This window comes from Neolamprologus brichardi, chromosome 1, assembly GCF_056152115.1.
Source record: "Neolamprologus brichardi isolate AB-2024 chromosome 1, ASM5615211v1, whole genome shotgun sequence".
Classification (NCBI taxonomy): Eukaryota; Metazoa; Chordata; class Actinopteri; order Cichliformes; family Cichlidae; genus Neolamprologus; species Neolamprologus brichardi.
Window position 1 is genome coordinate 39,077,308 of NC_142104.1, and position 13,262 is coordinate 39,090,569.

Here is a 13,262-nt window from a genome sequence, read left to right on the forward strand (position 1 = left end):
AATCAGATGCTGCTCACCACAATATCCATTCATCCTATTACAGGTTAACCCTTCACTGTCTGCGGGCGGCTGCATGCTGCCCTCCAGCGCTCTCACACATCCATCGCAGACTCTCTGACCAAGCCACTGAACACATAAGCGCAAACCACGCCCAATTACAAATACAAATATTCACATTTATTTCATAAAAAACAGCTTTGAATTTAGAACATTTAAAAATAATTTTAAAATTTTATTACCGTTTACATTTTCATAAAATGAATTTTATATATACATTTTAATTTTAAATCTCCAAACTTATACACAAATACAATGTACAATCGGAATATTACCAACAGCATATAAATATTTTGGGGATCTGTGCTGAATGGTTTACAAAACCTTCCTCCCAGGTGGAAACAGGTTTCATTATAACTTCTGGACATGCACCTGAAAGTACCTGCGACTCGGCTGTTACGAGAATCAGTGTGATAATGAATTTTAAACGTTGGTGTCCATTCCTGTATAGTTTTCTTTTCGACATACTGCATATTTGTGGCCCGCATTCAATTTAGATTTGACGTTTCTCATCTATTTTCTTGACAAACAGCGCCATCCTCAGGAGCAAAGCATAATCCCAACAACACAGGTGTGAACAGGTGAGACAGAATTCTTAGCAGTCAGCTCCCAAACAGCAACTGAAGTGATTTCATTGATCAAAGCGCATTTGAAAATAGACAAGCACGTTTCTCCATCAGCAAAAAAATGATACCACTTGAAGGAACATTAAACCATGCCACAAAGTGTGATTTTGTTTTTTGTTTTTTTAAATATGACTTTAGTTTAATTCAAAAGAAAGCAATGCATTATTTTAAGGAAAAATAAACACTTGGCTGATTAAAGCTGATCTTTCAGTCGACATTTCAGCAGGTTTAAGACAGTAGGAAAGATGGCAGTCGGTGGCCTGGGACCACAAAAGTGCACATGTTGAAATAAAGCCCCATCAGAGAGGAGTCAACAGGTGAAGGCAGACTCCTCTGGATGTCCTCACTGCTCCTCTGCTAACAGCACTCTGAAGTTCTTCAGCTCCCTGACGCTCGTGGAAATCCTGCACAGGATTCAGGAGGACACAGTTAAAATAATAAGTACGAAATAATGAAAAAAATACTCCAGTATGTTTTAACTAATATTAAACCCAGTTTCTCTGAGGCTACAATATAATATTCGCAATTTACAGAGAATTTAGGCAAGTTTTGCACTATTTTGATTTCATGTTGAACATATTTGTTTTAACTTTTATTTTAAATGAGTGTGAATTTCCAATAAGATCAGTACTCACTTATGTAAGTTCCTATTATAGAGATAAACTTGTTCTAAAGTGACAGACTAAGGAGTTTGATATTGATTAAACTTACTTTTGTATTTTGTAAAGTAAGCATTTAGTAACTCAAATAAATATCAGTCTAAATTTCCTGATAGATCAAGCACTCAGCTCAAGAAGGATTTCGCAAAGGAGATGCATCAAAGGCTTCTGAATAATAAATGCCGCATGCTCATTTATCATATTCAAAAATCATTTTCAGGTTTTAAAAGGGCTTCAGATACAATAATAAACTAACGCGCAGGCAACAAAAGCTCTCCAAGGAGCAGAGTGGGTGTGAGCTGGAACTAAGGAGATTTTTTTTTAAATATGGCACATGTATGACTTGATGTCCACAGCCTCTTTCTCTGACCTTCCGAAGGCATTGAACAGGGAGACTATCTCCTGCCGGCTGAGCTGGAAACTGGGTCGCTGGTTACTGGATTTGGGCAGAGCTTCAATCTGTCGCTCTGAAAACAAAATCTTCAAGGCTGTGCCTAATCCCTGGGTCTGTGACACAAGAGAGGCAGCGATCAAAACAAACAAAAACAAAAAAAATCAAGTTCATCTTTACAAAAGAAGCGCTACAAGCTAACGAGAGGCACTAAGAGGAAAGTAACAGGTACCTGCAGTTTCCCCCACAGGCGACACTTAAAGCACCCAACACAGTCCATGATCCTGGAGATGTTGAGGAAGGCCAGTCTGATATCCTCCTGACATTCACAGAAAACTCAGGTCATTTTAAATCTTGAAAGTTACCCACACAAATTAAAACTGCAACTCCAGTCAGTATTACTGTGTGTTTGCAGCAACCCCGCGTACACAAGATCACTCCCAGCAGCTTTGTTAATGCGATAAAAGGTTTCAAAGCATCGGCTTCCCCGTATCTCTGTATCTGCATTCACTCTGCAGCTAGAGCATTTTTTGATGCATCACTGTTTTTACAGCACAATTTCACGTAGAGTTCTAACTGGCGTGGCTAGAATACAACTTAATGCTTTTATGCAGTTAAACCAGAAGGTTAATTATAAATCATTTTGAATTTTATGAGCTCAAACAATCAAAAATATGGGTGAGGAGCATTCTGAAAATATTAATTAACATCCCTGTGAATATGTAATCAGTTGGTGCATTACGTCCACAATATCAACTTCAGCAGAGTTTGAAACACTTGCTGACCTTCAGTTTGGCTGCTTCCTTTTCATCCCCAGCAAACAGAGAAGCTTCATCAAAGTGCAAAGGGAAAGATCTAGAAAAGAGGAGATGAACGTCATCAAAACATTGCATGGAAGTCCAATTTTATTTTATTTATACAGCGCCAAATCACAACAACAGTCGCTGCAAGGTGATTTATATTGTAAGGTCGATCATACAATAATACTAATAATAATCTGCCGTGACCGGTTGCGGTAAAAGAAGGAAGACAGGATAAAAGATGTGCTGTGGAAGAAAGACAGAGATTAATAAAGAATGAAGTGTGAAGTGCGAAGAAGTGACCAGAGTTAGTACAGTGTTGTATTATTTAATTTGTTTTTAGCTTTTATTGTTATTTCATTTGGACTTTTTGTTATTAATTTAGTGTAGTTTCAAGAATACAATTTCTTTTTTCGGTTTAGTTTTTAATGTTTGAACTTGTTTAGTTTTTATTAGTTTCAGTGTTAGTTTTAGTCTTTTTAGTGATCATTGTAAGGAGGGCATATGCCAGAGGCAAGATTTGGGGATATTAGTACAGGTGTAATAATATAAACACGCTGAACTTCTTAAAAGCAGTTGACTCACAGTTTATAATAAACACAACTATCCATGACTTATCAAGCAAGTTATAATGACATTTGTATTTCATTTTAGTTAGTTTTCAAAATCACTCCAGTTAGTTTGAATTTTTTCAAAAGTCTATTTTTTATTTTATTATTATTTTTATTATTAGTGAACTACAACACTTTCTCACATCTAGTTGTAGTTTTCAGTTTATTTTTAGCTAACTATATTAACCTTGGAAGGGACTGTGATTAAACTGTTGGACTTTAAAAAGCGTTGCTGTAAAACCACAGGTGTTTTCTACTATGTCAGAATCTGTTGCCTACATTTCCCAAAGTGCAGAGTGCTAACAGAGCTCACTTCTTTCTAACACCACCCATCCACATCCACTTTTCTCATCAGAAACCATACAGTTCAGATGTTTACATTCATATCCATTTTGTGATGTTGTCAATAAGCTTTTTGACTCGTGCCAATTTCACTCTGGAGCATGACAGCGAGGGCAAGCGTACGGCCAGAGCCACAAGGAAAACTTCAGCCACGAGAAGTACAAGGACTCTTGCAGAAGTTGATCTGACCATCAAGTTGCCCTGATCTCAGCTTCATGGGTCAAATCCACAGCAGAACTAGGGCAAGATCTTCAAGCTGCACCTTGACAACCTGAGTGTAAATCTATATCAAATCAGGCTTTTCTAATTAGCGCACTTTGAGTGAAATTAACTGCTAAAAAACACAATATGGTTGATCTTTCATTTATAGAACATGAATACTAGGTATCAAGAAAAAAAAGGGCATGCTGTATTATACCTTTATTCAGTGAAAGTCTAACAATGATCGGTGTGGTCTGAGACCAACCTGGCCAGCTGCAGGATGTCCAGCAGCTGCTCCTTGTGTTTCTGGTCCTCCTCGGGTCTGCCCGTGTACAGCTGGAAGGATGACTGCTGGAAGAACGGCAGAACTTTAGCCAGTGCTCGCAGCTCTATCAGGTAAAGGAAGTAAAGGTTGCGGAGCCTCTTGGGCCCTTCGCCGACCGTCAGCTCCGAATCAAAACGCTGTCTGAACTCCGACACATTGTGACCCCACTTCTTCTGAAACCAGCTGTCTGAAGGAAAGAAGGCAACAAAAGTGAGTGTCAGTTATTTTGACTCTTCAGACAAAAGGAAAAAGAAAATGAACAAGGGCTGTTTTTTTCTGCCTCACCATCCAGCAGATATCTGGCACTCAGGTGTATGTTAATGCTGGCGTGCAGACCTGAGACAAGCCGGAAAAAAGCCCTTTTCTCCACACACTGGCCTGAGAGAGAAAGGCAGAGAATTTATCGAAAACTCGACAAAAAGAGATTCTTAAGGTGAAGCATCAGCTTACCTTCCAGCCAGCTGTAGAAGGTCCTCGCTGCAAACAAAGTACGTGTCATCAGAAATGGAGAAAACAAAACAAAACTGCGATTGTTTTAGAAAAATGGTGAGATATAACACTGAAGAATTCCTACCTTCACTTCCTGGGCTGCTCTGGAATGAGGTGGGATTTAGTGGTCGTTTGATAGTATATGGTCTGGGAAGGACACATAAAGGTTTCCTTTTCATTACAGGGTGGTTACAGTGGTGGATGTTGATAGTAAACATGGCAACATGATGTCACTCTATATATAAATCATCCCTGTGAGCCAAAGCTCAGGCTTCAGACTATTCTGATGTCAGAGGATATAGATGTCCCTAACATGGTCACTACTGACACCTCTATGGCTGTGAGCATTGAAGAGCCATCCGCCTGCTCCTCAAAACATGGCTGAAAGTGAGCTAAAGCAATCAATTTCAAACAGGAGATGAAGTAAGAGGTAACAACCTCTAAGTCCCAGTGTGAGATAACTGGGGATTATTTTTGAACTGTGAATCACACTAAAGTATAAACTACAGTCACTTATTTTGTGGGCTCTGAACGCTTACTTGAAACAGTTCTCCTCATAGATGCTGTTCCAGATCTGCCAGGCCTCTGGTCCTTTGTAGCCTGTGAAGCGTTCTGGATTCAGCAGCAAGTCGACATACTGGGAGTCTGGTGACTCTTCATCTGGAAAAGAGCAAGCCTTTATTCAGCTGCAAGTCATTATAATGAAAACATCTTTTTTTGTCAGCCACATGTGACAGAATGTAGCAGAGGGTGGTGGTGGAGGGGATTTATTCAGGAAAGAGGAGTTACCCACTAGCATTTCACAAAGGTTTTGGAGAAATGGATCCTAGTGTTTCATTACATTTTCTACATGTTGCACCATCTTCTGTGTTGTAATTGCTTGAATCATGTTTCCTAAAACTACTCCTTGGAGTATGTTTTACAGTCAGTCCCAATACTGCTTAAACATAGCATTACATTCCCTAAAAATGTCTCTTGTAATCATATCCCCTTACCAAAAACAAGACATGCTATCTTTTCTTTATGTTCCCTTTCAGTTATGCTAAGCTAAATAATCTGTTATGTTTCCAAAACATTTTCATTCTTTAACTTTGTTGTTGACGTACACGTGTTGCCTTAAAATCTACAGCATTTGACTATCATATTTCTGCCTAGTGTCAATTAGCAATTATTTTTGGTAATCAAAACGTATCAAATTTGTTTCTTCCTTCATTCAGCTGGACTGAGACGTACCGTCAACCACGCAGAAGCGTTCTGCTTCGTCGTCATATTTGTTCCAGTCGAGCAGAGCCTCTCTGGTCTCAGCGCTGGGAACAAAAACGAGAGCACTCAGTTGGCTTAGTTGTGCTCAACCTCAGTGTGGAGGTTCATAGGTCAGAAAAGAAAGTTAAATCCTACTTTGGTATCCCGCTTGAACGTGTTACCAGAAAATAATTTGAGTTATATATTATTGATTTTGTTCCCAATAGCAAAGATAACGAGTATGGTTCTTCAGGCTAAAGAAGCAGCTTTCACCCAAACTATGCCTTGTATGCTCACCACCCAACCTCCTTCCAGACAGTTTCATCCAATGCAGTGCACAATTTACTCAAAAGAACAATCTGAATGAAAAAATGTCAAAAAGTCACTTTTAGAAGAAGAAAAGAACTGAGCAAAATGAACGAGACTCACCTTAATGAGACATCTACAGCTCCCAGATGCTTCGCCTTTTCACACTCATCCTGCTGCTCGTTTGCTTCTGCTGAATACTGAAACACACACACACACACACACACACACACACACACACACACACACACACACACACACACAACTGCTAACACAATACAGCAGATAAACCTGTTCACTTTAATGCCATGATGTTAAAATGTGATTTATTACATTTTTTTTAATAATACATGTCGAGCATTAAACATAGAAACATTTTTTATTGTGGCAAAAAGGTGCTCTAGTGCACTAGCAAATAAAACTTTTTAGAATCCCATGACCTTTTTGTTTGTTTGTTTTAATTTTAAACATTACGCCCTCCTGTAAAACCCACAACAACAACAAAATTAGTCTTTATAAAAAGCAAAATGTGCTGCAGTACTGTGAAATCGTTGGTACAGGTCTTACATTTACAAAACTGTCACATTAGCCACAAATTCAGAAATATGGCCACACTGTGAGGATTTGTAGATTTAATGGATGGTATAAAATGTTTTTGACAGCTGAGCAGCAGTGTGGGTCTGTCTCTAAGCTAAAGGTAATAATAATAATAATAATAATATGGTTCAACTACATTCTGCATCAGTGAATTTTTTTTAAATCTCAAAACTCTGAAGAAAAAAAATTAAACCTTGACAATAGTTTCAATGAAGACCAGTTTTTTGTTGACTGTGTAAAGGTTTGATTAAATTGTGCTGTAGAAGCAGTAGTGACTCTTGTAAAAATTGTTAATGGGTGAACGGAAAGATGGACAGATGCTCGACGCAGCTAAAGGTCATCAGGTCTTCAACAGGATGAGTAAAAAAATAAAAAGAAGAGATAATTATGGGAAAGTGTGTCTTTATGCTGAGTTTGGGGGAGAGCTGTGAGGGGATTGCCATTTTGGATTTTCTTTTGTTTTTGTTTGTTTTCTTTTTGCACAAGTGACTCAAGCGACCCCTTTCACAATCTGAGAGAAATCTCTCAGGCCCTCTCTAAAGAATGAAGAAGCAATGCTTTTTTCCATAGACTTCATGGGATATAAAAGATAGATGTTCTGAAATGTAAAGGAAAACATGGCAATGAAATGAAGTTATTTGCTCAGATTGTGCTTTTTCTCACACGTGATTTTTGACATATAAATAATTCCATACAGATTCCTGCGTTCGTCCTCATGTCTTTTTACAAAACACAAAACAAGATGCTGACAGCAAAAAGGTTCAAGGCTTTACAGCAGCTCCTCTCTAACCCATTACAGTAGATGCACTCATCAATTAGAAGCTGTCTACACTATTTTTCCCCTGTAAATGGAAGAGACTGCACTGACTCGACACACAGTGTTAATACTGAAGAATCTGCATCACCTCTTAATAACTGTATTTGAGTCGTCTGGCATTTAAGTGATAAATTGCACGAGGGTGTGTTTACTTACTGTATGACTCCGGTTTTGATTCATTTCCAAAGTGACATTAATCCTCAATAAACTTTACATATGGAGAAGGTAAACTGTTGTCAGATTTGATGTAATAAATGGGACACAAATAAAGAGACCATCTGAGTCGCAGCCAGTTTGTGCCACTTACTGATCCTGAGATACTCACCTTGTTGTGGGGAGTGGATCGGAGCCCCTCGGGCACCTCGTTCTGTGAACAGACAGTTTCAGTCAGTCTGATGTGACCATTTCTCCTCTTTCACCTGGAATTAATAGGTAATCTTTGTAGTTTTTTTTTTTTTTAATGATATTTAAATCTAGTCCACAGGTCTTTGCATTTACACTTGGTATTTAAATACACAACGGCTGCACCCCCAATTTAATCTTGATATGCAAAAGCGCGGCTCTATCGTTATGAGATATACAGACAGTGATCAGACATTAACAGCAGGTTGAATGGGGGGGGGGGCGTAAAAGTCTGTTTACAGCTGCTATATGAGGGTTAAACTCACAGGAGAGCAGGGCTGCACAGCACAGTCCCTCAGACCACACTCATTGCTGGCAGTCCAGAAAGGACACGGTTTATTCAGGTTCACCTGCAGAGGATGGAAGCCAAACACACATTCAGAGTAACAGACCTCACCCACAGATGTGCGTATACGTATGTGTGGTGCACGAGTCCCCCGTACCTTGTAGAACCTAAAGTAATCAGACTCAAGAAGACTCTGGAGTTTTGGGAACAGCTGGTCGTTGTTGAAGCGGTCGATGGTCTCCACATCACACGTGCAGTCATCCAGGTCGCCTGTCACCTGATGTCGAGGGAACAGGCAAACAGCTGGTTATCCAGTGTACAGTGTAGTATGCTCCTGAGAGCAAGCCGAAGTAAGATTGGAAAACACTGTAAAGAGTGCTTCAATAGTAGACTGTACTATTTTTATTTATTTTTATTCAACAGTCATTTTCCTTGTGGGGTCAATAAAGTATAGATCTGAATATCAATGTAATGTGTACACAAGAAAAATTCTTAAGTAATCAAAATATGAGGGGAATTAAACCATAGCACCTTCACTGTTACAAAACATGGGCAGTTTCCTCGCCTCCAGGGTGCTCAACTACAAAACTTGGTATCCATAAGCAACAACATCAGTGTGACATTACACAGAAATAAAGAAATTACTTACTGCCGATTCACATTTAATGCAGGGGCCTAGGCCAAACCACAATTGTTTTAACAGAACTGTATTGTTACTGATATATGACTCACTGACAACAACAACAACAAAAAAACACACTAAGCAAATGTAAACAACTCATTAAAATGAAATCAATACACAAGAAGTGAACTCCAGTTACTTGGTACTATCAAACCAACTTTACTTGGTTGTTGTTGTTGTTGTTGTTGTTGTTTCCTCCTACCATTCAAAATGACTTTGAGGCCATTGACTCACAGTCAAATCCTCTGGAATTTAAGGGTAGCCATAAAAACCGACACTCATGTAAAATGAATCAGTACAAGTTACCTGTAACCCGGTCAAATAATCCCACCAATGTAGGAAGTAAGTCAGAAACGCGTCCAGCACTCACCTGACAGAAACACCTGCACTCTGCGTATCCGGACACCTCGAGGAGAAGGAGGAGGGGGGCGATGACCACCAGTTTCATGACGACCCTTCTTGTTTCCACGGACCTCTGCTTGACAAACTGCAGCTTCTCTCTGTAGCTACGTGTGAATGAAAGCAGCAGCAGCAGCTGTGAGGAGGAGGTGATCTGCTGTCAGCTTCCTGGTTATTTCCTCATTTCCAATCCGCTACGTGCAATACGTGACGACCCGACCATCAGCAGCAGCAGCAGCTTTAATCACGTATCATCACACCGACATCACTCCAGTGCTGCCAGTGTCTCCTCGTTTTAAACACTTGGGTATTTGTAGGTATTTAAACGCTGGGCACTTTTTGCTTCCTGTTCGCTCACAAAACCATCCGACTGGAACTCACAGCGAGGCTCACACGGAGGCGATTCGCTGTTTTTTTTAGATAGCCTCAGGAGAAAAAAAAATGATATTAAAAAAGCTGAATTCAATGTGACATACATGACGTATTATACTACACAGGAATAAAAAAAACAACAACAACGTAATAAGCTGGATAAATGTATAGTTTTTTTAAAAAATAGAGAGATAATGTGATATGTGTTTTAATAAAGATGTGAAGAAACAACAGTGCATATGTATTAATAACTACACTCAGTACGGCCCACATTGTACAGACAAAACGATAATTATGATTTTATAGTTTAAAAAAATGTCAGCTGTAATACTACAGGTCAACCACGCGGTGGCGCTAAATGACGATAATTTATTGGCCTTTCCACCTAGAGTGATCGCTCAAAGTTTACCGTAGAAAAGACAAATGACATCACTCCTGTGATACAGCAGCCAGTACAGTAGTGAAATAGCTTTGAAATATAACATCCATTTAACCTCTTCCCTTTAGACTGTGTGAGGAAACTGGTATTGCCCCTGAGAGAACTTATGTTTAAATTTAACTTATGTCATAACCGAAAACTCTTTTTAGCATAGTCTTCCACATAACCTGACTAAAGCTTGATTTAGACTTCTGTGGGAAATCTACAAATGTCACCCTTTTTCACTCACCATGTGTTTATACATTGCCCTATATTTAATTATTAATCTCTGGCTCTCTTCCACAGTGTCTTTTGTCCTGTCTCCCCCCGCCCCCCTGCCCCCACAACTGGTCTAACAGATGGGTGCCCCTCCCTGAGCATACTTCTGCGGAAGTTTCTTCCTGTTAAAAAGGAGTTTTTTCTTCCCACTGTCGCCAAGTGCTCGGGGGTCATCTGATTGTTGGGGGGTTTTCTGTATTATTGTATCATCATTATCTTACTCACACACTGTTCCCCCCTCCCTTTCCAAACGACTTCGATGCTTGTGCCCTACCGGGGAAGATGGCAGTCGACTCGACCAGCGCAGACATGCTGCAGGACCAGATGCGCTGTCTACACCGGCTCTCTCTTACCCTTTACCCGCCCCTGTTGCTTGTCTTGTGTTTCTATGGTGTATTGATAGTCATGTGCTTTTTGTGCTGAGGTGTTTTTTCTGTTATCAAACTGTTCTCCCACTAGGAGCTCAGTCTGAGTGGAGTTTTTTTTCTCCTCCTCTTACCTCATGTTATGTATTTTCGTTGTTTTTTTCCTATCAGCCTACCTTTCTGACATGTCTCCCCAATGTGATGTTTGTGTAAAGTTGGTTGTAGTGCGCATGGGCCATTAGCGTGCTGCCTGCTGTAACCCTAATTTCCTTCGGGATTAATAAAGTATTCGGATTCTGATTCTGATTACAACATAAAGCAGCTGGCTGTATAAATAAAATTAAATTGAATTGAAACAACTGACATTGTTACTGGAAACTCCCTTTATCCCTACACTACCTAACCTTGCACACCATTCAAGTCATTGTGGGATGAATTGACCCAACGTGTAGGTACATTTTATGGGAGGTGCACATCGGGTTATGTAGGAGGTTACAGCGTAGTGTTAAAATGAGTTTCCGATTACATCATAAGTTATGATGTAGCTTTCCCACAGAAGCATACTTCACGCATCATGAGGGGTTTCTGGTTTCTGTCACAAATCATTGCATGCACTCAGGAACACTTCCAGTTCAAAGGCAGGTTAAAACTCTGTCATGCAAAGAAGACACCATATGTGAACATGATCCAGTCTTCTCTGGGTCAAAGCTTATTTAAAATGTATTGAGGCAAAGTGGAATTCAAAATTTTTTAATTCTTTTAGTAAAACATGGATGCCACGTTGTGCAGACTAAGGAGGAGAGGGACCAAATATATGTGTATATATATATATATATATATATATATATATATATATATATATATATATATATATATATATATATATATATATATATATATACACATATATTTGGATAACATCTGTTCTTTCCTTAAAATGTAAACAATGTTTTTAATGCCTCTGGAGGAGACAGAGCTGATGCATAACACAGGTATCTACTATCTACTTTTGTTTACAGTAAGCAGTAAGTTGAATTTACTTCCAGGAATAGTTTATTGTACTTACGTTGGCTCCATGGTGTAGTGGTTAACACCTTACATGTGACAGATGCTTAGTTAAGGACCAGCAGGAGACACAAACCAAGCCTCAGGGGCTCACAAGCTTGTGTACTCCTAATGCTGGATATTGTGGTCTAAGTCTTGTACGTTTAACTTTAATTTTCTGAAGTCAAGTTTATGTTCACACAAGAAACAGACAGAACAGTGTTTCCCAGTCAAGTGAGGCTGTGGGCCTCTTTAGAAATAAATAAATATTTGTGTAATGTCAATTTTTAATGTGTTATCAATCACAGGGTTGAATTTCTACAGAAATTCACACCAACATTTACTTTTAATACATCAGACAAAATGATACATAATTACTTTTCAGTTTTATTTGTAATTAAGTATTTTCACTGTGTTCAAAAAAGATTTTCACCTTGTGTGCTGTATTTTATAAATTGGTCGTTTTTCTTCTTTTGAATTATAATAAAAACTAAACAAACAGCTCTCCAATACTGAAGCGAATTTCCCTTTGAAGTACAGTTGAATACACGTACAGTGCAGTATGAAATTAAATAGCCAGTCATAGATAGTTGAGTAAATGAACCGTGTTACATTCCGACACTTAATAGAGTCGAGTCTGTCACCTAAAAATAGTTTCCACGTCTCCCTGACCTACGAGCTAAAACATTCAGCATCGTTCCTGTGTGGATGTGGACCTCATTAACTGTGGCTTTGGAAACATTTCCTTTTCTTACATTTTCTTGTAGTTTCGTCGCTGGTCGCCCCCCTAGACTATATCTCTCTCTCTATTTTGGTGCTTCCTCGCGCTGCCAAACCCCTGACGTAATGCTCTGCTGTTAATGATTAGCATGTGGAAACGGGCAGAGCGAGCCCCCCTTAAGTCAAGGCGGCCGAAACAAGGCCGGATATCGACTGCACCGATCTTCAAAATAAAAGCAGAATGCCTATCACAAGCGTCCACGAATGTGCTAAGTAACTAAGTACAAAAACTGATCAAATACTATTCAGGAGCATCTTTCAGAGAGTACTTTAGCTGAGTATTGCGTCTTCATACTTGTCCTTAATTACATTTCAGAAGCACTAGTTTTTAACTTTTAATCCCAGTACATTCATACAAAACAGGTTGACTGTCATGGAAAAAACATCTGATAATTATGAAAATTAAAGTCAGGATTTTGGCAAACAAATCGGTTTTTGAGAGGATAAACGTCAGATTTCTAAAATAAGCAATAATAAAAGATATAAGCTAAGAGATAATAAAAGAATCAGAATTCTGGGGAAAAATCTTGAGAAAAAACAGAATCCAAAAATTCTTACTTTTTCTCTTTGAATTCTGACTTTCCTCGTGAAACCTATATTCATAGTTAATCATAGTATGCACTAAAAAATGCACGATCTTAAGTTGAAACTACTGTAGTAGTTCAGTGACGTTTTCTAAAAAATGCTCACCGCCACTGCTTAGCTTTACTTTGAAAAGTATTGAGGGAAGTCGGTGTCACAACCTTACTGCTCACTTAACCGTGGAGTTTTA

The 13,262-nt window shown here is 39.0% G+C and overlaps 1 protein-coding gene across 1 annotated transcript; it reads right to left on the minus strand.

The window, feature by feature from the left end:
• Positions 1-202: 202 nt before the first annotated feature.
• Positions 203-9,590, minus strand: ero1a (endoplasmic reticulum oxidoreductase 1 alpha). Its single transcript, XM_006804425.2, has 15 exons — positions 9,204-9,590; positions 8,309-8,428; positions 8,132-8,215; positions 7,789-7,830; positions 6,173-6,249; positions 5,735-5,808; positions 5,041-5,161; positions 4,587-4,648; positions 4,463-4,489; positions 4,298-4,390; positions 3,953-4,199; positions 2,519-2,588; positions 1,966-2,052; positions 1,713-1,849; positions 203-1,087 (listed from the first exon to the last, which is right to left on the minus strand). The coding sequence occupies exons 1-15, from the start codon at positions 9,279-9,281 to the stop codon at positions 1,027-1,029; spliced, it is 1,380 nt and encodes a 459-aa protein (XP_006804488.2). The 5' UTR covers positions 9,282-9,590; the 3' UTR covers positions 203-1,026.
• Between the last annotated feature and the right edge of the window lie 3,672 nt (positions 9,591-13,262).